This window comes from Heptranchias perlo, chromosome 2, assembly GCF_035084215.1.
Source record: "Heptranchias perlo isolate sHepPer1 chromosome 2, sHepPer1.hap1, whole genome shotgun sequence".
In the NCBI taxonomy this organism is placed as follows: Eukaryota; Metazoa; Chordata; class Chondrichthyes; order Hexanchiformes; family Hexanchidae; genus Heptranchias; species Heptranchias perlo.
Genome location: NC_090326.1, coordinates 88,149,026 through 88,174,307, shown reverse-complemented (window position 1 = coordinate 88,174,307; position 25,282 = coordinate 88,149,026). Strand labels below are relative to the sequence as shown.

General features: G+C 40.7%; 1 protein-coding gene across 5 annotated transcripts in view; it reads left to right on the top strand.

Annotated features, from left to right (window-relative positions):
* The window catches only part of tmem106ba (transmembrane protein 106Ba), a 45,307-nt gene extending 20,319 nt beyond the window's left edge, over positions 1–24,988 (top strand). For all 5 annotated transcript variants that reach the window (XM_068003972.1, XM_068003954.1, XM_068003963.1 and 2 more), the window contains 6 exons: positions 1,479–1,542; positions 11,330–11,489; positions 13,453–13,593; positions 14,057–14,106; positions 15,621–15,674; positions 21,715–24,988. In XM_068003972.1, coding sequence (XP_067860073.1) covers positions 1,479–1,542; positions 11,330–11,489; positions 13,453–13,593; positions 14,057–14,106; positions 15,621–15,674; positions 21,715–21,871 — 626 coding nt within the window. In that variant the 3' untranslated portion in view covers positions 21,872–24,988. The remainder of the gene's footprint in view (positions 1–1,478; positions 1,543–11,329; positions 11,490–13,452; positions 13,594–14,056; positions 14,107–15,620; positions 15,675–21,714) is intronic.
* The last annotated feature ends 294 nt before the right edge of the window (positions 24,989–25,282 follow it).

The following is a 25,282-nucleotide window of genomic DNA, read 5'->3' as shown; positions in this document are numbered from 1 at the left end:
AGTTTACATAGTTTCCATTATAAATATGGACAAAGGAATTTATAATGGTAAAAGTTGACAGGAAGTGCGCACGGGCGTAAGACTTTTTTAATATATTAGCCGATCTGCCATGCTTTTGCACTTGGAGTGGAGACCATGTGTGGTGTTTACCTGAAGTGGGGAATAATTGGAGCTGGGTGTGCAGATGTAATTTAGTGCCCATTTGAAAGTAATCAGTTCTGTCCTCATTTTTATAAAATACTTTGAAATATTATTTATAGTTAAAAATCAAGCTTAACAGCATTTTGAATAGCAAGAAATAGAACTGGTTGGAGCGTAGGAATTTCTCTGGCTGAGGAACGGGGTGACCCAAAACTTTGGTACTATAAATACTAGGCTGGCAGGAAGGGTGTAATTAATGTGACAAGTTTACATAGGCAGTTACCATTACAACTCTGGCCATATGAATTTATAATGGAATATGACAGCTAGAGGTAAGACGGGAAGTGCTTACAGATATATTTTTAATATATTAATAGATGCTGTACTGCATACAATATTAGCTGTGGAGGGAGTGCTGCAATGTCTGAGGTGCAGCCTTTTGGATGACATTAAACGGAAAATGTATCTGCTTGCTCGGATAGATGTAAAAGATCCCAAAGAAAGAAGAGCAGGGAGTTCTGCTGGTGTCCTGGCCAACAAGCATTCCCCCTCAACAATGCAACCAAAAAATAGATTAACTAGACATCTCTATATCTTGCTGTTTGTGAACTAAGCTGGGTGGAAATTGGATGCTGTGTGTGCCAACAGTGATTGGACTTTAAATGATTTTGAAGTGCTTTGGGACGTCCTAGGACATGATGCACTAATCTAAAGTATTTTAATTCTTGGGCTGTGGGCAATACAGACAAGGCAGTATTTATTGTCCATCCCTGGTTGCCCCTGAGGGCATTGAGTCAACCATGTCATGTGGTACTAGAGTCATATGATTGGGTTGGGGTGGCAGGTGCATTCCTGAAGGACATTAGTGAACCAGTTGAGCTTTTATGATAATCCGGCGGACTTCGTGGCCGTTTTCCTGGTATTACAAATTAACTTGGTAAATTTTCTGTTTGTCAGTTGGGGTTTTCTATACATGTTGTAATAGAGAAATTGATTTTACTATATTAAAACAGCAAATTGGAACAGATAATCTGATATTTGATACTTGAAAAACACAATCATAAAATGCTTCAGACTGAACCTGGAGGACTGATCTGAGAAATTTTAGTATCCAACTTATATTAACATTTCCCAGCTTGGGAACGTCCAAATTGCTCTCCAAAGAAGTTTATGAAACTGCTGTTAATTGGAAATAATATCTTTTTTAAAAAATAATAAATTGATAGGAAAGTGCTCTAACCAGCCTTTCCTCCTTTTGAACAGGTTTTATTGGTATTTAAAGAAACAAATCTATTTATTGTAGTTCTGGCCAGAATTAATTTTGTTTTTTCATTTAGATCAAGAAAACCAGCTTGTGGCCTTGATTCCTTATAGTGATCAGCGGCTGAGACCAAGACGAACGTAAGTTCTCCTTAAAATTTTAAGGAACAATAGAGCTTGTGGTATGTTGACTTGTCATGGAATAATGTGCAAAATTGTGTAAAGCTCTATTTTGAATTATAAGTTACCAAATAGGATTTTAAAGGCCTGTCCGACATCATTGTCTTTTAGAGTTATACAGCACGGATAGAGGCCCTTCGGCCCATCGTGTCCGCGCCGGCCATCAGCCCTGTCTACTCTAATCCCATATTCCAGCATTTGGTCCGTAGCCTTGTATGCTATGGCATTTCAAGTGCTCATCCAAATGCTTCTTGAATGTTGTGAGGGTTCCTGCCTCCACAACCCTTTCAGGCAGTTCATCAAGCAGTATACCTTCTTGCTAAGTCCCATCATTTAAGACCAATACTCATGTTTTCGACTGAGAGGATTTCTGATTTGCACTACTTTGTCAGCAAACACAATGACCTGTCACCCAATAAGTGCCTCAGAGTAGAATCACAATGCCTGGCGCACTGCCAAAAAGCTAATTTCTTTTCTTGCCAATTTTCTCGCCTCGCTCACGCAATTGGAGGAGTTAAGTCTTTACTGGAGTACGGTGACATGGGTGCCAATTGTCCCCACCATCTCACATCATTCATTTATAACTAGTGTGTGTTAACAGGCTATTCTATCATGGGGGCATCACTGCTGACTCCAGCAGGGCTTACTGTACCATGATCTTGTGACAATCATAAGCAAATTTCTCCTCAAACCGAATGGCATTGAAGCCAATTGTAGTGTCTTCACTGCTGCTTTGGCCAAGGTTAGCTAGCTCAGCACAGACCAGTGAATGAACTTGAGAGCTGCTGGTCTGTATGGAGCTGATTATTTTTCAACTTTTTTCTTTTTTTAAAAAAAAAAGTAAAACAAAACATTATGTGGAATTCACTACCATTTTTGATGGAAGGGATCTGGACTACATGAGCTGTGTGCTGGTGTCTAGTTAGGTTACGAGTTTGCTGAATTATTCTGAAAACTGCTTTCTTTTAAAACTTGATTTGTCGTTAGTGGATGCATTGGTTACGTTCTTTGAAAATTCCCTAGATTCTAGAATGGTCCCAGCAGATTGGAAGGTAGTAAATGTAACCCCGCAAGAAAGGAGGGAGAGAGAAAACAGGGAACTACAGGCCAGTTAGCCCGACCTCAGTCGTTGGGAAAAATGCTGGAATCCATTATTAAGAAGTGGTAACGGGGCACTTAGAACAGGCAGAGTCAGCATGGTTTTATGAAAGAGAAATCGTGTTTGACAAATTTATTAGTTTTTTGAGGATGTAACTGGTAGGGTAGATAAAGGGGAACCAGTGGATGTAGTATATCTGGATTTTCAAAAGGCATTCGATAAAGTGCCACATATAAGGTTGTTACGCAAGATAAGGGCTCATGGGGTTGGGAGTAACATATATTAGCATGGATAGAGGATTGGTTAATGGACAGAAAACAGTAGGGATAAACAGGTCATTTTCAGGTTGGCAGGCTGTAACTGGTGGATACCGCAAGGATCAGCACTTGGGCCTTAGCTATTTACAATCTATATTAGTGGCAGGCAAAGGGATGTCTGGTAAGTGGGAGGCTTTCAAAAGTGTGTTAACCAGGGTTCAGGGTAAACACATTCCTTATAAAGTGAAGGGCAAAGCTGGTAGAAGTAGGGAACCTTGGATGACTAGGGAGATTGAGGTCCTAGTCAAAAAGAAGGAGGCATATGACGTGCATAGACAGCTGGGATCAAGTGGATCCCTTGAAGTGTATAGAGATTGCCGGAGTAGAGTTAAGAGAGAAATCAGAAGGGCAAAAAGGGGACATGAGATTGCTTTGGCAGATAAGGCAAAGGAGAACCCAAAGAGCTTCTACAAATACATAAAGGGCAAAAGAGTAACTAGGGAGAGAGTAGGGCCTCTTAAGGATCAACAAGGTCATCTATGTGCGGAACCACAAGAGATGGGTGAGATCCTGAATGAATATTTCACATCGGTATTTACGGTTGAGAAAGGCATGGATGTTAGGGAACTTGGGGAAATAAATAGTGATGTCTTGAGGAGTGTACATATTACAGAAGGGGAGGTGCTGGAAGTCTTAACGCGCATCAAGGTAGATAAATCTCCAGGACCTGATGAAATGTATCCCAGGACGTTATGGGAGGTTAGGGAGGAAATTGCGGGTCCCCGAGCAGAGATATTTGAATTATCGACAGCTACAGGTGAGGTGCCTGAAGATTGGAGGGTAGCAAATGTTGTGCCTTTGTTTAAGAAGGGCGGCAGGGAAAAGCCTGGGAACTACAGACCGGTGAGCCAGACATCTGTAGTGGGTAAGTTGTTCGAGGGTATTCTGAGAGACAGGATCTACAGGCATTTGGAGAGGCAGGGACTGATTAGGAACAGTCAGCATGGTTTTGTGAGAGGAAAATCATGTCTCACGAATTTGATTGAGTTGTTTGAAGGGGTAACCAAGAAGATAGATGAGGGCTGTGCAGTAGACGTGGTCTACATGGACTTTAGCAAAGCCTTTGACAAGGTACCGCATGGTAGGTTGTTACATAAGGTTAAATCTCATGGGATCCAAGGTGAGGTGGCCAATTGGATACAAAATTGGCTTGACGACAGAAGACAAAGGGTGGTTGTAGAGGGTTGTTTTTCAAACTGGAGGCCTGTGACCAGCGGTGTGCCTCAGGGATCGGTGCTGGGTCCGCTGTTATTTGTTGTTTATATTAATGATTTGGATGAGAATTTAGGAGGCATGGTTAGTAAGTTTGCAGATGATACCAAGATTGGTAGCATTGTGGACAGTGAAGAAGGTTATCTAGGATTGCAACGGGATCTTGATAAATTGGGCCAGTGGGCCGATGAATGGCAGATGGAGTTTAATTTAGATAAATGTGAGGGGATGCATTTTGGTAGATTGAATCGGGCGTTGGGGAGAGTTATAGAACAAAGAGATCTAGGAGTACAGGTTCAATGAGATCCCCTCTAATTCTTCTAAACTCGAGTGAATACAGGCCGAGTCGACCCAATCTCTCCTCATATGACAGTCCTGCCATCCCAGGGATCAGTCTGGTGAACCTTTGCTGCACTCCCTCTGTGGCAAGTATATCCTTTCTTGGGTAAAGAGACCAAAACTGCACACAATACTCCAGGTGTAGTCTCACCAAGGCCCTGTATAATTGCAGCAAGTCATCCTTGCTCCTATACCCAAATCCTCTTGCAATGAAGGCCAACAAAACCATTTGCCTTCCTAACTGCTTTCTGCACCTGCGTGTTTGCTTTCAGTGACTGGTGTGCAAGGACACCCAAGTCCCTTTGTCCATCAACATTCCCTAATCTATCACCATTTAAATAATACTCTGCCTTTCTGTTTTTCCTTCCGAAGTGTGTAACTTCACATTTATCCACATTATACTGCATCTGCCATGTATTTGCCCACTCACTCAACTTGTCTAAATCGCCTTGAAGCCTCTTTGCATCCTTCTCACAACTCATGATCCCACCTAGTTTTGTGTCGTTAACTTGGAAATATTACATTTGGTTTCCTCCTCCAAATCACTGATATATATTGTGACTAGCTGGGGCCCAAGCACTGATTCCTGTGGTACCCCACTAGTCACTGCCTGCCATCCTGAAAAAGACCCATTTATTCCTACTCTGTTTCCTGTCTGTTAACCAATTTTCAATCCATGCCAGTATATTACCACCAATCCCATGTGCTTTAATTTTGCACACTAACCTCTTATGTGGGAGTTTATCAAAGGCCTTCTGAAAATCCAAATAAACCACATCCACTGATTCTCCCTTATCTATTCTACCAGTTACATCCTCAAAAAGCTCCAGTAGGTTTGTCAAACATGATTTCCCTTTTATAAATCCATGTTGACTTTGTCTAATCCCGTTGATATTTTCTAAATGTCCTGTTATCACATCCTTTTTTTTTCCGTACTACTGATGTTAGGCTAACTGGTCTATAGTTCCCTGTTTTCTCTCCCTTTTTTAAATAGTGGGGATACATTTGCCACCCTCCAATCTGCAGGAACTGTTCCATAATCTGTAGAATTTTTGAAGATGATAACTAAATACATCCACTATTTCCATGGCTACCTCTTTTAGTACTTTGGGATGCAGATTATCAGGTCCTAGGGATTTATCGGTTTTCAGTCCCGTTAATTTCTCCAGTACTTTTTTTTTACTAATACTAATTTCCTTTAATTCCTCCTTCTCACTAGTCCCTTGGTTCCCTAGTATTTCTGGGAAGTTATTTGTGTCCTCTTCTGTGAAGACAGAACCAATGTATTTGTTTAATTGTTCTGCCATTTCCCTTTTTCCCCATTTATAAATTCTCCCATTTCTGACTGTAAGGGACCTACATTTGTCTTCACTAATCTTTCTCTGTTTCATTTTTCTTTTTACATACTTGTTGAAGCTTTTACAGTCCACTTTTATGTACCTTGCAAGTTTACTCTCAACAATGCCACCCCACCTCCTTTTACTTTTTGCTTGTCTTTCCTAAATATCGAATACCCTTGGATATTCAGCTCCCAGCCTTGGTCACCCTGCAGCCATGTCTCTGTAATTGCTATTAGATCATATCCGTTTACATCTATTTGTGCTGTTAATTCATCTACCTTATTATGAATGCTTTGTGAATTCAGATACAGTGCCATTAGATTTTTCTTTTTAACATTTTTAGACATTTTTTGCGCTTTGACCCTATTTGTCTTATTACCATTTTTTTCTTCTCCGGACCCTATATTTGTTGTCTTTTGTTTGTACGCTCTGTCCCTTCCTGACACAATCTGGTTATCCTTACCTCATTCACTTTCCTGCACTTCTTCTTTGTCTTTTCTCTTTTAGCAGTCTAGATTTTTCTACACCACCCCCACCCCGCGCCACACACATTTAGTTTAAAGCCCTATCTACCTCCTTAGTTATTCGATTCGCTAGAACTCTAGTCCCAGCATAGTTCAGGTGTAGTCCGTCCCAACGGAACAGCTCTCTTTCCCCAGTACTGGTGCCAGTAACCCACGAATCGAAACCCACTCCTCCCACACCAATCTTTGAGCCACGCATTCATCTCTCTGATTTTATTGACCCTATGCCAATTTGCTTGTGGCTCAGATAATCAGAGATTATTACCTTTGTGGTTCTGCTTTTTAATTTAGGGTTTGAGCTGCTAGGGACTATCAGCAGAACCTTTTTTCTTGGTCCTACCTATATCGTTGGTACCTACGTGGATCACGACAACTGGATCCTCCCCCTCCCACTCCAAGTTCTTCTGCAGCCCGAGGAGATGTCCTTAACCCTGGCACCGGGTAGGCAACATAGCCTTTGGGACTCATGCACTTGGCTGCAGAGAACAGTGTCTATCTCCCTAAATATACTGTTGCCTACTACAACCACCTTCCTTTTTACACCCTCCACTTGAACGACTTCCTGTACCACAGTGCCGTGGCCAGTTTGCTCATCCTCCTGCAGTCCCAGCACTTATCCACAAAGGTTGCAAGAACCTCAAATCTTTTTTTTTATTCGTTCATGAGATGTGGGCGTCGCTGGCGAGGCCAGCATTTATTGCCCATCCCTAATTGCCCTTGAGAAGGTGGTGGTGAGCCGCCGCCTTGAACCGCTGCAGTCCGTGTGGTGAAGGTTCTCCCACAGTGCTGTTAGGAAGGGAGTTCCAGGATTTTGACCCAGCGACGATAAAGGAACGGTGATATATTTCCAAGACGGGATGGTGTGTGACTTGAAGGATCGTGCAGGTGGTGGTGTTCCCATGTGCCTGCTGCCCTTGTCCTTCTAGGTGGTAGAGGTCGCAGGTTTGGGAGGTGCTGTCGAAGAAGCCTTGGCGAGTTGCTACAGCGCATCCTGTGGATGGTACACACTGCAGCCACAGTGCGCCAGTGGTGAAGGGAGTGAATGTTTAGGCTGCTTTGTCCTGGATGGTGTTGAGCTTCTAGAGTGTTGTTGGAGCTGCACTCATCCAGGCAAGTGGAGAGTATTCCATCATACTCCTAACTTGTGCCTTGTAGATGGTGGAAAGGCTTTGGGGAGTCAGGAGGTGAGTCACTCGCCACAGAATACCCAGCCTCTGACCTGCTCTTGTAGCCACAGTATTTATATGGCTGGTCCAGTTAGGTTTCTGGTCAGTGGTGACCCCCAGGATGTTGATGGTGGGGGATTCGGCGATGGTAATGCCGTTGAATGTCAAGGGGAGGTGGTAAGACTCTCTTGTTGGAGATGGTCATTGTCTGGCACGAATGTTGCTATTGGACAAACGCAGGGACTGAGGCTCCTGCAATACTACCTCCTGGATCCCCGTACCTGCCTCACTCGCAGTCACACACCCCTGTCCCTGACCACGTGTCAATTCATCTAAGGGGTGTGGCTGCCTCCTGGAGCAAAAGTCCAGGTAGCTTTCTCCCTCCCTGATGTTTTGCAGTGTCCGCAGCTCGGACTCCAGCTCCTCAACTCCGAGCCGAAGTTCCTCGAGCTGCAAACGCTTACTGCAGATGTAGTTGCCCTGGACAAAAATGTCCAAGTTCCCACACATTGCAGCTGCAGCACATCTCCTGATCTCCCATTTATTTAATTAATTAATTAATTTAGTGTTCAGCAAATTGTTTACCTTGTTTAATTAGATTAATTAAATTAAGTTTAGTTTTTAAAATTTAGTTATAAGCTACATGTTAATGGATATAGGACACGGATTGAAGGTGATTGGCAAAAGAACCAGAGGCAACATAAAGAAACGCTTTTTTAGGTAACCAGTTGTAATGATCGGGAATGCACTGCCTGAAAGGGTGATGGCAGCAGATTCAATAATAACTTTCAAAAGGAAATTGGATGAGTACTTAAAGGAAAAAAAAATTATATTGTTATGAGGAAAAAGCAGGGGAGTCGGACTAATTGGATTGCTCTACTAAAGAGCAGGCACGATGGACCGAATGGCCTTATTCTGTGCCGTATCATTCTATGATGCTATGTTAACCTGTATTCTCTTTACGGACATTGATTGACTAGCTGTGCATTTCTTAAATTTTATCTAATGTCTTACATTTTTATAGCACTTTTTAATGTAATAAGTCTGAAGTACTTCACAGAGGTGAAACTGGCTGCTGAGTAGTTGTAGGAAAAGTGAGGTGACTGAAGGCATGGTCAGAGATACATTTTGAAGAATCTATTGGAGGGGAGAGTGGTAGCAAAACCGAGCTTTAGAAAGAACATTCAGTGTGGGACCAAGACAGTTGAAGACTCTTACCACCAATTGGAGAAAAGTGTTTGGGAGAGCATATATGAAATGGCATGATATTGACCAAATGACTGACTTATTGGGAAGGGTCAGGAAATAGCCACAAAGATAAATGAAAATGATTACAGTACCCCTGTTAGGCAAGATCCCTACCTTATCTGATTGTAGTTATTGCCTTATTCCTTTGTAAATGGGTCATTTTGCCTTACAATGCTGCTATCTTTTCATCACCTTCTAGGAGTGGCTTTCTACTTTCTATCTAGTGTTTCACCAGGGAGTTTGTAATTTGGAGTTTTAGGAACTCTGTGCCTCGGGCCTGGATGGTACAACAGTAGACAAGAAATTTCTGTGGTGTCTTTGGGTTGGGGACCAGGTGGCCACTTTGTGGCTGGGAGCCACCCTATAATGGTTCCATGTTCTCGGAAGTTGTAAGTCATGGTCCTCTAGGTGGCATTGAGGTTTGTGTTGCTATAGTTGCTTTGTGGGACATCAGGCAGTTGGGCTTTAGTTGGTTGTTTAGGCATGGGAAGAGGTTGCTCGAGTCTGAATTCTCTATGGCGTTTATTTTGAGGAGTCTTGTGCTTGGGCTAAGTTTTATTTTCCAGAGGACAAAGTTGCTATTAGAAGCAGCACTTCTATCTTATCTTCGTGGGGAGGCAGGCATGCATGTTGAGCTGTTGATGGTCTTGTGAGTGATCAGAGCAATCGGCTGGGGGGGGGTGGGTGGGGTGTGGTTGGTGAGATGTAGTAAGGAAGAGTCACTGGGGCTGTTAGCAGGATTTGGACAGGTGAGTGCTTTCGGCAGTGGTGCCCACCTCCAAAGCTGGGGCGTCCCATTGTGGATCACTGCTGCAGCAGGTGCATCAGCTATGGCTCAGTTGGTAGCACTCTCGCCTCTGAGTCAGAAGGTTGTGGGTTCGAGTCCCACTCCAGACTTGAGCACAAAATCTAGGTTGACACTCTAGCGCAGTCCTGAGGGAGTGCTGTATTAGAGGTGCCGTCTTTCAGATGAGGCGTTAAACCGAGGCCTTGTCTGCCCTCAGGTGGAAGTAGAAGATCCCATGACGCTATTTCAAAGAAGCGCAGGGAATTCTCCAGAGTTCTGGCCAATATTTATCCCTCAACCAACATCACTAAAACAGATTATCTGGTCATTGTCACATTGCTGTTTGTGGGAGCTTGCTGTGTGCAAATTGGCTGCCATGTTTCCTACATTATAACAGTGACTACACTTCAAAGGTACTTTATTGGCTGTAAAGCGTGGGATGTCCTGAGGTCTTGAAAGGCACTATATAAATGCAAATCTTTTATCAGTGAGTAGAATTAGCACTTCAGTCACGGACCTGCTGACACAACTGGGGATTTTGTTGGTATTTGAAGTGGGAGGGGGTGGTGAGAACTGGTAGATTAGCTGTTGTTTTCTGATTTTGCCAGCTTGCATGGAGGTTTGATTGACTAGGCTGTTGGGACGGTTTTCTGGGCATATGGCAGGAACAATGTCGCACTCAGTACTAGACCTTGGATAAAGGGGGAGAGGAGCAATGTGCCATGGGTGCTTACATGTTTTCTGGTAACATCCTTGTGCGACATCAGGTGGGAAAGGTGTCTTTTTGTATTCTGACTGTTTTTCACAGTGATTTAAGGAAGCACCTGGTGAAAGGAGCCACCATTAGTTGCAGGCTGCACTTGAGATGGAGTAGTGAGGAAAAAGTGTTCCTCAGTGGCTTCCTTCCCCAAACGCCCTCATTCCCATCATGTCCCCTACCACTTCACCTTCCCACTATCTCCTTATCTTTTTTTACTTCCATAATGCTTTTGAAATTTATTCTCTTGTTTTTCACAATTAATTGAAGAAAAGTTACTAAATAGGAAGTGCTAGAAGATGGAGAAAAATATTCCATCAGTATAGTTGACTGACCAGTACTGTGCATTCAGGGAAATTAGGCACATTGCACATGCTAAGACTGCAAAATACACATTCAACTCAGTCACCACTCTAGGCAAAAATACCAAGTCAAAGCCTGGGCTTTTGGGAGAGACTGAGGCATTCAAGTAAAAACTTAAAGAAGGCATTAAAAGATACAAAAGGCAAGTGGATAGATTTACTCGTGTTATTTTTTTAATAACTTTTTTAAAATGTTGTTTAAATCTGTATTTTGAACATTAGAAATTTCACTTGCTGAGGAGAAATAAATGGGTGAAGAAAAAGATTTCTGAAAGCATATTGAGTAGTTTGTGGGAATCCAGTGGCCAGATTGTGTAATCGTAGGATAGCAGATACTGCAGGTCTTTGAGTTTTCAATGAAACATACAAACCAAATTTAATATATAATGGATTATAGATAAGTGCATGGAAAAAAGAACGGTGGAAGCCATCAACAATTGAGCAGTGACTGATGGATCCAAAATGTGTGTGCTGTCATTATCAATCAGCAATCATCAAAGCTTGCAGAATACTGAACTTTCACTTAATTTAATCCAATTGTTGAACATCACAACATATATGCTGTTTTCTTAATATTTAAATTCTTGTATTTTGCAGGAAACTGTATGTGACCTCATCAGTAATTCTTTGTTTGCTGCTTTCTGGACTAGCAGTATTCTTCCTCTTCCCACGATCTATTGATGTGAGTTATGTTGGTGTAAAGTCCATTTATGTCAGTTATGACCAAGTCCACCGGGTGGTTTATCTCAACATCACGGTAAGCCTTGAACTGTTAAATTGGTAAAAGTTGATTAACAAATAAAATCTTTTTTAAGATGACTGTATATAAGGTACTTTGGTACATTTTTTTTTTGCTGTTAATACAGGTAATTCTCAATAAATGAGAAAGTATCTTAACTCATCTATGCAATTTCAAGAAAAGATCCCCATGATTGAGCCTTTACTGCGTGCTCTTAAATTTCTGGCCGATTCCTTATTAGATAATGAAAACTTAACATTCTGAAGATACATGCCAAAACATTTTGCTCCTACTATCTCCGAAGCTTTTCATTGAGGATGGGATAGCTTCACTCGATACACCTTTTAATTGGGTCTGCGGTCCTTCTTGGTTTCCTTAGTACAGGGAAACATCATAATCCAATTTGTCTTGTGTACTAGTTGAGATGGGATCTGTATCTTTTTGTGTTATTGGTTGGCAGAATTAGCTCTTAATCACTGTCCTGTTTTTTTTTCCAGATCTTTCCCTTTGACCTAGGTTGTGATGACTCCAGTGTAGTGAAATGCTAGAGCACTGTCTTTTACGTTCAAGGACAAAGATGTTGTCTTGGACTTCTTCCAAAATTGTTATAACCTGCACCTTGGTCAGGAATTTACCAACTGACAAACCTGATCATGGTGCTGTAGTTGTCTCGGCTGGTATTTGTTTCAAAACAACATGTCCTTGATTTGTCAGCATACATCACTGTTGTCAAACTAGAGTTGTATTCCCTGGAATTTAGATGATTAATTGGTGATTTGATTGAAGTTTTCAAGATATTAAGGGGAATCGATAGGGTAGATAGAGAGAAACTATTTATTTCTGCTGGTTGGGGAGTCTAGGACTAGGACATTGCCTAAAAATTAGAGCCAGGACTTACAGGAGTGAAGTTAGGAAATACTTCTACATGTAAAATGTAGTAGAAGTGTGGAACTATCTTCCTCAAACAGCAATTGATGCTAGCTCAATCGTTAATTTTAAATCTGAGATTAATTTTTGTCACCCAAAGATATTAAGTGATATGGGGCTACGGTGGGTAGATGGAGTTAGGTCACAGATCAGCCATGATCTCGTTGAATGGCCTACCTTCACCCAGGATACCTGAAGTTTCCAAACATCGCCTCACCCCTGATCTCCTTTTCTTTCTCTTCTTCCCTCACTCCCAAGGAAAAAAAATGAGGTGGGTGGGAATATCTGCCTGAAGAATGTAGTTGATACATTTTGGTAACAGTTTGATGGCCTATCTTGAAATCAGTAACTTCTTAATTGGTATTGGTACTAGCCCTGGCTTGTGTCCCATCATAACCTTTGTTATTGGCACTCGGAAATTTAACTGTGTACATACTTTGGTTGTTAGTTCTGCCTGGTTGTATTTGGTGGTCTTGAAATCTTTGTTTAAGGAGGGAAGAGCATGAGGATTTTCTGGAATTTGTAGCTTAATCCCTACTTGTAGATAATGAGTATACTATCTAAATACCATCAATTTTAGTATTATTGTCTGTTATCCCTGGAGTTACTTCTCTTGTGTTCTTTGATTTCTTTCACCCCCTATGACCCATTACTGAGAATAAACTTTCTTTACACTTACAACAGAGGTCACCAAATAGTAATCAGGAGTGGTATTTTTGGGTTGATATTTTTTCCTCTTCATCCCAAGCCCAGGGTCTCTGAAGCAAGCTGTGTGGAATCCTAGCTTGTCTTTTTTTTCTCTCCTCTCCTCCCCTCTTCACCCCCCCCCCACCGCGCCCTTTACAGTTTCTGAAATTGTAATTCCGTAATTAAAGTTGTGCAATTCAAAATCTTCTCTGAATAGCATGTGAAAGGTTGAAACTGTTATGAGGAAATACTAAGTGTTTATCTGTCACAAAAGTGCAAAGTTCTGTGTTATAACCATTTTGTATATTACATGAATGTGTTACAGTGAAATTGCTTTTCATTCCGACCATTGTTCTGTCCTTTGCAGAGCACTTTAAATATCACTAATAACAACTTCTATTCAGTGGATGTGACCAACATTAGTGCTCAAGTGCAGTTTTCGAAAACAGTTATTGGGAAATCACGGATAAGCAATATTACAAAAATTGGACCTCTAGATATGAAGCAGGTAATCTTTAGTGATAATGGACTATTTCTGCTTTTAAAATTTGCTTCAGCATAATCTTCCCTTTTGGAACCAAAGATTGATTAAATTGAATTTGTGTGAAAATTTCCCCAAATGAGATCTGAGTTTACTGATGTATCAGGAATTCTCTTTGATCTACTGTGTTTTCTGAGTGGATATTCATTTGCATATCAACAAAGCTGACCACTATCCTTTCCTATATATATTTTTTCTTTTGTAAGAAGATTGAATTAACTACATTAGTAACGTGGGATCTATTGCTGCTCTGTTTGAACCCATTGCCTAAAGTAATCTTCTAATATGAAGATCTGTGCTTAAGTATGGAAGAATAGAATATTTTTACTTCTGTATCAAGCATAGTGTAGAAGAGATTTATGCTGCATCTAACCTGTGCTTTTCCCCTTAGTAATTTGCTATTATAAAAGTAATTTACTTTCTTTTGCAGATTGACTATTCCGTTCATACTGTAATAGGAGATCAAATGAACTACATGTAGTAAGTAACATTTCAAATAAACAATCACTAAAACTTGTCTTGTTTCAATCGACTTATTTCAAATGAAAGTATTTATGTAATTTGACAAACAGAAGCATAGATTTTGCTCAGACTAAAGTCTGATGAATGAGATCTGAATGCTGTGTACTTGAAGCACTGATGCAGGTGATGTGTATGTAAAACAAATTTTCATGAAGAAAATTACTTTTCCAGTCAATTCGTGATTAGTTAAGTCTGCAAAATACTAAGTTCGTTAAAGGAATTTGTTGTACTGCTAGTGGTGTGACTTCCTAGAGCTCTTGGGGTTCTAGGGTTTTTGTCTCCACTGTACCCAGTAATCCATTTCAAGTGTTGATCGTTGCCTGCATAAAGAATAACTTCCTGATATCCATCCTAAAATTACATTTTAATAGTTTTGAACCTGTGTCCCTTTATCCTACTTGCACAATTTTAAAGTAGTATTCTGGGTTAACTTCTTACATATAATTCACTATAAAATCACTTCTTGGATGGCTCCTTTCCAGGCTGAAAAGCCCTAGTTCTTCAGTCTTTCCTCATAATTTAGACCCTGACACTGGGGATCAGCCTTGTGACTCTTCTCTGCACTTGAATATCTCCCTTGTTTCTTAGTGACTAGAACTGAACATTGTATTCAAGGTATGGTCTGATCAGATCACTGTACAGTTTGATCACAACTTATCTTGACATGTATTCTACTGTTTTGACTATATGGTTAAACATTCTGTTAGATTTGTTGATTGCTGTTCTGCATTGAGGAGGCACATGGGGGCAAATTTTAACCCCACGAACGGGTGGGTTGGGGGCGGGTGGGAAGGTAAAAAATCGTGAAGAAGTAAAACCCGACTCCAACCCGCCCACTTCCGGTTTTAACGGAGGAGGATCGAGGGGCAGGCGGCCAATCCACTCTCAGGCGGGTGGGTCAGTGAAATCTTTTAAGGAGGCTGCCTCCATTTTGACAGGTTTTTATTTTTAACTCTTGGGGGCCGGGATTCCCAGGCCTTCTGAATCTCACCACATAAGAGGAGGCAAGAAGGCTCGAATCAGCAGGTAAGTGCCTCTATTGCACTACCTGTGGGCCTGGAGGAGCAGGAGTGTTTCCTCCAGGCCCAACAAGCCTACCTGCCATAATCCCACCCGTGTGGGATTAATGAAGAGCTGACTCTTAATGTGTTTTAGTTCCAAGATAGTAATTTTCAATGACTGACAGCCCCAACTAAAAACTCAATACATAGTAGAATATGAACTCGTGCTTGCTACTGATGGAACTTAAAACCATAACTACAGCTGTGGACTTAACTGAAAATTGATGAAGCTGATCCAACTGAGGCAAGTGGATTTAATGCTCTTAAATGCCAAAGAGGGAGAGGAGCCAGAACAAATGTACATGATTTTTATTGCAATGTTTTGCAAATTACATTGACGTTTTAGCTGAAAATGCCTTTCCATTGTGGCTGTTAACTCTTAAACTCACTGGTATTTCTTCATTGTTACAGTGACTACTGCACACTGACATCAATCAAAGTACATAACATTGTGATTATGATGCAGTAAGTATGTTGGAAAGCCAGTAAAATATTAAATGCATGAGTTTGATTTAAAATGTGCTTTATACTCCTGTTAAAATGTGAAGAAAAATATCCATATTGTAAAAGTGCTGAAACACAGAAATTGAACATAAGACGTTTATTATTGGTTAAAAGGGCACAAGACTTGATGGCACATATCTTCGAATGTTGAGGGAAGTCAGAGAGGAAATAGCAAAGGCAGCGCCACAATTTTTCATCCTATTCTTGGATATGGACGTTGTACCAGAGCGAATATGGAGGCAAATCTCAGAAGTGCAAAAACAATAGGGCAGTAATAGTATGGGATTTCAACTACCCTGATATTAACTGGGATACAAACAGTGTGAAGGGCATAGCGGGCACAAAATTCTTAAATTGCATTCAGGAGAACTTTTTTAGCCAGTACATAGCAAGCCCAACAGGAGAGGGAGCAGTTCTGGATTTAGTTTTAGGCAATAAAGCTGGGCAGGTGGAAGGAGTAGCAGCGGGAGAGCATTTTGGTGGTAGTGATCATAATTCAGTTAGTTTTAGCATAGTTATGGAAAAGGACAAAGATAGACCAAAAGTTCTCAATTGGGGAAAGGCCAATTTTACTAAGGTGAGAAGTGATTTAGCAAAAATGGACTGGAAGGAGCTACTTGAAGGTAAATCAATGTCAGAGCAGTGGGAGGCATTCAAGGGGTTCAGAGTAAACATGTTCCCACAAAGAAAAAAAGGTGGGACTGCCAATTCTAGAGCCCCCTGCATATCAAGGAGGATACAGGGTAGGATGAGGCAGAAAAGGAAGGCTTATGTCAGACACCGAGAACTCAATACTGCAGAAAGCCTAGAGGGGTGTAGACAGTGCAGTGGTGAAATTCAAAAGAAATTAGGAAAGCAAAGAGCAGGCATGAAAAAATATTGGCAAATAAAATCAAAGAAAACCCAAAGATGTTTTATAAATCCATTAAGAGCAAGAGGATAACTAAAGCAAGAGTGGGGCCTATTAGACACCCAAAAGCTAACCGATGTCTGGAGGCAGAAGATGTTGGTATGGTTCTTAATGAATATTTTGTGTCTGTCTTCAGAAACGAGAGGGACGAGGCAGACATTGTAGTTGAGGAGGAGTGTGAAATGTTGTATGGGATAAACATAGTGAGAGGAAGTATTAAGGGGATTTGCTTCTTTTGAAAGTAGATAAATCACCAGGGCTGGATAAAATGTATCCCAGGCTGTTAAAAGAAGCAAGGAAGTAAATAGCAGAGGCTCAGCATCATTTTCCAATCCTCACTGGATACAGGCGTGGTGTCGGAATGTTGGCTTTTATTGCTAGGGGGATAGAATATAAAAACAGGGAGGTATTGCTGCAATTATATAATGTATTGGTGAGACCGCACCTGGAATACTGCATACAGTTTTGGTGTCCATACTTAAGAAAAGACATACTTGCTCTCGAGGCAGTACAAAGAAGGTTCACTGTGTTAATCCCGGGGATGAGGGGGTGGACATATGAGGAGAGGTTGAGTAGATTGGGACTCTACTCATTGGAGTTCAGAAGAATGAGAGGCGATCTTATTGAAACACAATGTGGAGATGCTGGTGATGGACTGGGGTTGACAATTGTAAACAATTTTACAACACCAAGTTATAGTCCAACAATTTTTATTTGAAATCTACAAGCTTTCGGAGGCTTCCTCCTTCCTCGGGTAAATGTTCAGGAGCTCCTCGAAGCCTATGCATTTATACATATAGAACAATACATGGTGTTTACAGACTGCCCCTGCAACTGCCCGTTGCCAAGGCAATCACCGTGTTCAGACAGAGAGGTGTCACCTACAGAACCCCCGAATACACATTCAACAAAAAAACAAACAGGAAAAAAAAGAGAGGCAGAAACATCCGGAAGGCAGAGAAAGCCAGCAAATGACCCATTATATTAAAAACAGATAGCTTTTGTTCACTGGTGGGGTAACGTGTAGCGTGACATGAACCCAAGATCCCGGTTGAGGCCGTCCTCATGGGTGCGGAACTTGGCTATCAATTTCTGCTCGACGATTTTGCGTTGTCGTGTGTCTCAAAGGCCGCCTTGGAGAACGCTTACCCGAAGATCGGTGGCTGAATGTCCCTGACTGCTGAAGTGTTCCCCGACTGGGAGGGAACTCTCCTGTCTGGCGATTGTTGCGCGGTGTCCGTTCATCCGTTGTCGCAGTGTCTGCATGGTCTCGCCAATGTACCATGCTCCGGGGCATCCTTTCCTGCAACGTATGAGGTAGACAACGTTGGCCGAGTCACAGGAGTATGAACCATGCACCTGGTGGGTGGTGTCCTCTCGTGTGATGGTGGTATCTGTGTCGATGATCTGGCATGTCTTGCAGCGGTTACCGTGGCAGGGTAACCACACAACCCTGCAGAAATTGATAGCCAAGTTCCGCACCCATGAGGACGGCCTCAACCGGGATCTTGGGTTCATGTCACGCTACACGTTACCCCACCAGTGAACAAAAGCTATTTGTTTTTAATATAATGGGTCATTTGCTGGCTTTCTCTGCCTTCCGGATGTTTCTGCCTCTCTTTTTTTCCTGTTTGTTTTTTTGTTGAATGTGTATTCGGGGGTTCTGTAGGTGACACCTCTCTGTCTGAACACGGTGATTGCCTTGGCAACGGGCAGTTGCAGGGGCAGTCTGTAAACACCATGTATTCTATATGTATAAATGCGTAGGCTTCGAGGAGCTCCTGAACATTTACCTGAGGAAGGAGGAAGCCTCCGAAAGCTTGTAGATTTCAAATAAAAATTGTTGGACTATAACTTGGTGTTGTAAAATTGTTTACAATTATTGAAACATAAGATTGTGAAGGGGCTTGATCGGGTGGATGCGTAAGGATGTTCCCAAGGATGGGTGAAACTAGAACTAGGGGGCATAATCTTAGAATAAGGGGCTGCTCTTTCAAAACTGAGATGAGGAGAAACTTCTTCACTCAGAGGGTAGTAGGTCTGTGGAATTTGCTGCCCCAGGAAGCTGTGGAAGCTACATCATTAAATAAATTTAAAACAGAAATAGACAGTTTCCTAGAAGTAAAGGGAATTAGGGGTTACGGGGAGTGGGCAGGAAATTGGACATGAAGCTGAGTTCGGATCGGTCAAGGCCCTGTGGGTGGCGGAGCGGGCCCAGGGGCTGAGTGGCTGGGTCCTGCTCCTACTTGTGTTCTTTAGATTTGAGGTTAGGATCAGATCAGCCATTATCTTATTGAATGGCGGAGCAGGCTCAAGGGGCCGATTGGCCTACTCCTGCTCCTATTCCTTATGTTTTTATGTTTGGAGGACTGCTAATGTTGTACCGTTGCTTAAAAAGGGAGCGAGGGATAGACCGAGTAATTACAGGCCAGTCAGTCTAACGTTGGTGGGCAAATTATTGCAATCAATTCTGAGGGACAGGATAAACCGTCACTTTGAAAGGCACAGAGTAATCGAGGATAGTCAGTATGGATTTGTTAAGGGAAGGTTGTGTCTGACCATCTAACATGATTCAATTTTTTGAGGAGGTAACAAGGAGGGTCGATGAGGGTAGTGCATTTGATATCTACATGGATTTTAGCAAGGCTTTTGACGAGGTCCCACATGGCAGGCACGTCAAAAAGGTACAAGCCTATGGGATCCAAGGGAGAGTGGCAAGTTGGATCCAAAATTAGCTCAGTGGCAGGAAGCAAAGGATAATGGTCGGGATGAACCCCACTGGAAACAGCATTCCAGTTTTTATGACTGGAATGCTGTTTCCAGTGGGGTTCCACAGGGCTCAGTACTAGGTCCCTTGCTTTTTGTGTTATAAATGATTTGGACTTAAATGTAGGGGGCATGATTAAGAAATTTGCAGATGATACAAAAATTGGCCGTGTGGTTGATGGTGAGAAGGAAAGCTGTAGACTGCAGGAAGATATCAATGGACTGGTCAGGTGGGCAGAAAAGTGGCAAATGGAATTTAATCCAGAGAAATGTGAGAATGCATTTGGCGAGGGCAAACAAGGCAAGGAATTACACAATAAATGGGAGGATACTGAGGTGTAGAGGAGCAGAGGGACCTTGGAGTGCATGTCCACAGATCCCTGAAGGTAGCAGGACAGGTGGTTAAGAAGGCATATGGAATACTTTCCTTTATTAGCCGAGGCATAGAATATAAGAGCAGAGAGGTTATGCTAGAACTGTACAAAACACTGGGCCATGGCTTGAGTACTGCGTACAGTTCTGGTCACCACATTACAGGAAGGATGTAATTGCACTAGAGAGGGTGCAGAGGAGATTTACGAGGATGTTGCCAGGACTGGAGAATTTTAGCTATGAGGAAAGATTGGATAGGCTGGGCTTGTTTTCCTTGGAACAGAGGAGGCTGAGGGGAGATTTAATTGAGGTATATAAAATTGAGGACTAGATAGAGTGGATAGGGAAGACTTATTTCCCTTAGCAAAGGGGTCAATGACCAGGGGGCATAGATTTAAAGTGATTGATAGAAGGATTAGAGGGGTGCAGAGGAAATTTTTTTCACCCAGAGGGTGGTGGGGATCTGGAACTCACTGCCTGAAAGGGTGGTAGAGGCAGAAACCCTCAACTCATTTAAAAAGTACTTGGATGTGCACCTGAAGTGCCGTAACCTACATGGCTACGGACCAAATGCTGGAAAGTGGGATTAAGCTGGGTGGCTCATTTTCGGCCGGCGCGGACACAACGGGCCAAATTACCTCCTTCTGTGCCGTAAATTTTCTATGATCTATGACTCGACAGTTGCCAACGTAGATAGAAAGAACTTGCATTAATACAGTGCCTTTTATGAACTCAAGATGTCTTTTAAGTGCTTCACAGCCAATGAAACATTTTTGAAGTGTAGTCACTGTTGTAGGGAAACGTGGCAGCCAATTTATGCATGGCAAAGCACCATAAACAGCAATGAGATTAATGACACCAGGGGAACTCTCCTTTTCAAATAGTGTCATAGGATCTTTTACTACAACTTAAGAGAACAGATGAGGCTTTGGTTTAACATCTCATCCAAAAGCACCTCCAACAATGCAGCACTCCCTCACTACTACATTGAAGTATCAGCCTAGATTACCTGCTGAAGTCTTGAGTTGGGCTTGAGCCCACAACCTTTATACTCAATTGTAAACAATTTTACAACACCAAGTTATAGTCCAGCAATTTTATTTTAAATTCACAAGCTTTCGGAGGCTTCCTCCTTCGTCAGGTGAACGTTCACATCGTTCACCTGACGAAGGAGGAAGCCTCCGAAAGCTTGTGAATTTAAAATAAAATTGCTGGACTATAACTTGGTGTTGTAAAATTGTTTACAATTGTCAACCCCAGTCCATCACCGGCATCTCCACATCATTTATACTCAAGGTGATAGTACTACTGCTGAGCCATGGCTGATATTGAAAATGGAAATTGCTAGAAGTAGATTTTTAAAATTAATATTTCTGTGGCGGTAAACACAACATTTAAGACAGCAAAGGTAAAGCCAGGCTGGCTACTGTGGTAAGTTGAAATATTAATTAGCTGCTGTGAGGTGGTCACAGATGAAGCTATGCAGCACCATACAGCTTATTTATGAAGGTGGTTGTAGCTGTGAAACAATGGAAAAACCCCAGGAGGCCATTGACTTGAAATAATTGTTCATTGATGTACATTTTAGGAAATCAACAAATTGATTGTTTCAAGCTAGCTATTCTAGTTTAATTGAACAATGAGTCATATGCAAATTGCCCACAGTCCTAAAGAGTGGGTCCAACCTAGAAACCAAGAAAAGGAGATTCTTTTTTGCACACTCTCGCGCCCTCTTTAATTCTTCAATGAGTCATGTTCTTGTACAGAACAACTGACTTGAAGTCTAAAAGTGAACAGAAACTAATGTGTGCAAAGAGAAACCAGGAAATGAAAGTTGACCATAAAAAGTATTGGTAATCTAAGTACCATTAACTAAAATCGGTATAAATGACATTCCTATTTTTTTTAAATTATGGATTACATTGTTTCACCAATTATTTCTCTTCCTTTCAGAGCAACTGTTACTACATCCTACTTTGGACATACAGAGCAGGTTTCACTTGAAAGGTATCAGTATGTGGATTGTGGAAGGAACACCACCTATCATTACAAAAGATCAGAAAATCTCAACCTTGCACAGCTACATAACTCTCCTTGTCTGAGTGCTTAGGATACAAAAGCAGTCAGTAACTGACAAACCATTAATATAAAAATCGGGCACACTAGGTGTTCTACATTGTACGTGTGAAGTGATTTTGATTTGTAACTGAAAAATAATGACTAATGTAACTGTAAAAACAGGTGCATGATGGCCCAGTATATATTAACAAGATTAAGGTAAACTATGGTTATTTTATTCTCCACATTTAAAGTTAGTTGTCGTATTGTTTTTTAAAAGGAAATACTTAAACAGGTTTTTATCAGGTGGGCTATGCTTTTCTGCATTGATCCCTATTTTGCTGAATGAACTCTATATATTGACTCATTATTTTAATTAGCACATTAAGAGATAATGAAGGAAGAAGTTAAAAAAGCTGCTGTGGTTCAATTCAGTGTACATATGCATGGGGGTACCAACAGTCGTTTTCACATTTAATTCGTAATTCTAACTGAAGAATTACTTTAAAATGCATCGTGCAAACGTTATTTCTCACTTTTTTTTGTCCTTACGAATGTGATCATGCTATCATTGAGGAAAGTTTCACCTTCAAATATTGCTACATGGATTCCATACAAGAATAATTCATAATATTAAGATTGTCCTGATGTCTGAATCACAGGTCTCTAATTAGTCATATTAGACAGATGATGTGATTTGATATCCTAAATATTAGGTAAGAATTAGAATGAGTAAAATCAATGTTAGACTGGTTGTACAAAAGTTCATTGAGCAAAGTCATGCATCAGCTGGTGTTTAATTTATGCCCTGACTAGCTATTGCATTTATTGTTTACCAGACAAAAGTACATAGTTCTATTATTTTAATTGAGCTCTTGCTTGCCTTTCATTACCTGTAATTTATTGACCAGTCATCTAGAACAACTAAATAAATGAGAAATTTATAATTTCATTGAAACCTGTTCAAATGTTCCTTTTGGTAATGGAAATTAACTTGCCTGTCCTATTCTAATAGTATGGTGGAAGCATACTCCCATGACTTGCTACAACAGAGCATGCAGTTGAGTATAATGGTCATTGGATCTTATTTGTATAAGTAACATTTACTGTTATTTCTAAATACAGTAAGCAATGTCCAGTGATATTACTTAGCCATTATACCCTTTAATGTATAGAACTCTAGTTGTTAGATCCTGGGGAGAACTGTAAATCTGAATAGCAGAAAGTACAGAAGTTTTGCTGGTATCTGTGGTACTTCTGACAAAATTAGTAAGCTGTAAGTTATTGATGCTTAGACTACATAAAAATAAAACCAGCCATCTAAGTGGTTTGGTGTATTTGGTTTACTTATAGACAGATAAATGTAATAATGAAAACAGGTGGAGTTTCATTCACTCTTTCTTTTTGCTGTATTGTTTAAGGTGTCCTTCCGCTTCCCACCTTTATCGCTAAACCAGAATTAGGGGGATGTGGAGGCATGGGGGTAATTTTTAACTTCAGGGGTAAAAAAACTAGCAGTAGTGGATCAAGTGTCCATTCTACACCCTGCCTGACTTTTTTTCTTCTTTTCATTAACTTCAATGGAACTAAAAATCAATCTAAATAACGGACTGCCAGTTTTTTGCTGCCGCTGAAGTTGAAAATTGCCCCCGTTTGTGTTTTGCTAGAATGCAGTGTTAAAAATAATGCTAATTCTCTTCAATTGTAGTTTCATAGTAAACTTTGCAAATTGCGATTTTTGTAATTTTTGTACGTTAATTAAGATGAAACCCATTAGTCTTCATTATTGTGGTTACCTGTTTGGTTTTGATAACTAAAGTCTAAACTTGTAAGCAGGAAAGTGCTTGAACTGTATTAACTGGAATTATTTTCTTAATTACAAATAAGATCTATTGTAATTAAATTGTTTACTATTGATGTCTGGTTCATGATTGAATTACTTGCATAGATATCACACTATCTGCTCTTGACACCTTAGTGGTTCTTTACATTTTTTTTGTGGCAGTTAATATTGGTGTTGTAAATGCTTACAGGTAGCCTCTGAATTCCTAATGTTTTGTTAATATCCCACAAGCCGAATATTGTGCTAATATAAACTTTGATTTTTACAATCTTGTTTAAGATCTATAAGGACAAAGTTTAATATTTCTGCATTAGAAAAGGGATATTTTACTTTTGTAACTCCAAATAAACTTTTTAAAAGACTGGCTCACAACCTAACTGGTTACCCTTAGACTTAAGTACTTCACTGTTAAGTGCAGCATGAAATATTGAGGCTTATTATATTCTGATCCTATTGTACCAGATATTTCAAGCTCTCAGCATAAAGATTTAAGACTGACAACTTGGCACTATTTAAAAAATTTAGTTTTACTAAACTTTGACCAGCGTGGATAGACACAACTGTTAACTATATACAACATAAATTGCTATTCTGCCTTCTTGAAAATGCTAAGATTTGAAATCGCTTCACTTTTTTTTTTCCCATGCATTTGTAATTCCAACTTCATATACAACTTGCTTCTGAATTTTAATGCAAGTATTCTCCAAAATTCTAGGGCACTGATGACATATTTGAAGGTGACATTTTAAAGTTGCAGCATATGCCTCCATCTTAATTTGATTTTTTTAATTGTTCCTTTCGTAGTACACTTCTTCCCCCTCACTCGCCAAGTAATATTCCTTTTTCTCCAACATTCCGTGTGGTTTTCATGCTTCCATGTAGATTCCTGATCTGATGCTGAATTAGGCAATGGCATAAGGATACATTTATTTGGGGGTTGCTGTCTGTCTTCTCTTCCCCCCCCCCACCCCCGCCACATTCCCCAGTGGAGAATGCGCACGATTCTTACCACTCCATGACACTTCAACAATAACGTGCCGTGTGTTTACAGTCATGTGACAATTATATGTATTTACTGAGTTTTTAAATGCATACACTGGTACACGTGCAATTAAGGTTAAAAACTGTCACGTTTGTAATATTGTAGAAATAGTGTTCATTTATATAATACCTAGAAATTAATGAGCCTCTCTCATTCATAGTATTTGTTAATTCCACTGAACCATTTTAATGTGCCACTTTAAGTGTATTTTGGCTGTGTTTGGCAATTAACAACTTACTAAATAAAACAAATGAAGTCTTAATGTAGTGTACAGTCAGTCATTGGTTTATATTGGCTTGTTTTGTAGCCTCCCTTCTCTCTTCCAAAAAAGAGCAGACAAAAATGAATAAATTGTACTTTCCAGTTTTAGCAGCTCAAAAGAGGCTAGTTGAATACATTAGCATGCTTTTACTGTTGCATTTCATATTTCAAACTAGTGAGCATGGCAAGGCCAAACCTTCATATTAACCTAAAACTTTGTCCAGTTGCTATTCCGAGTAAATCGTTTCTCTTTTTGCCTCTATTACTTGATACGTTCTGCAGTGCAGTGGCAGTATCTTTGTTCAGGTCTTAAAAGT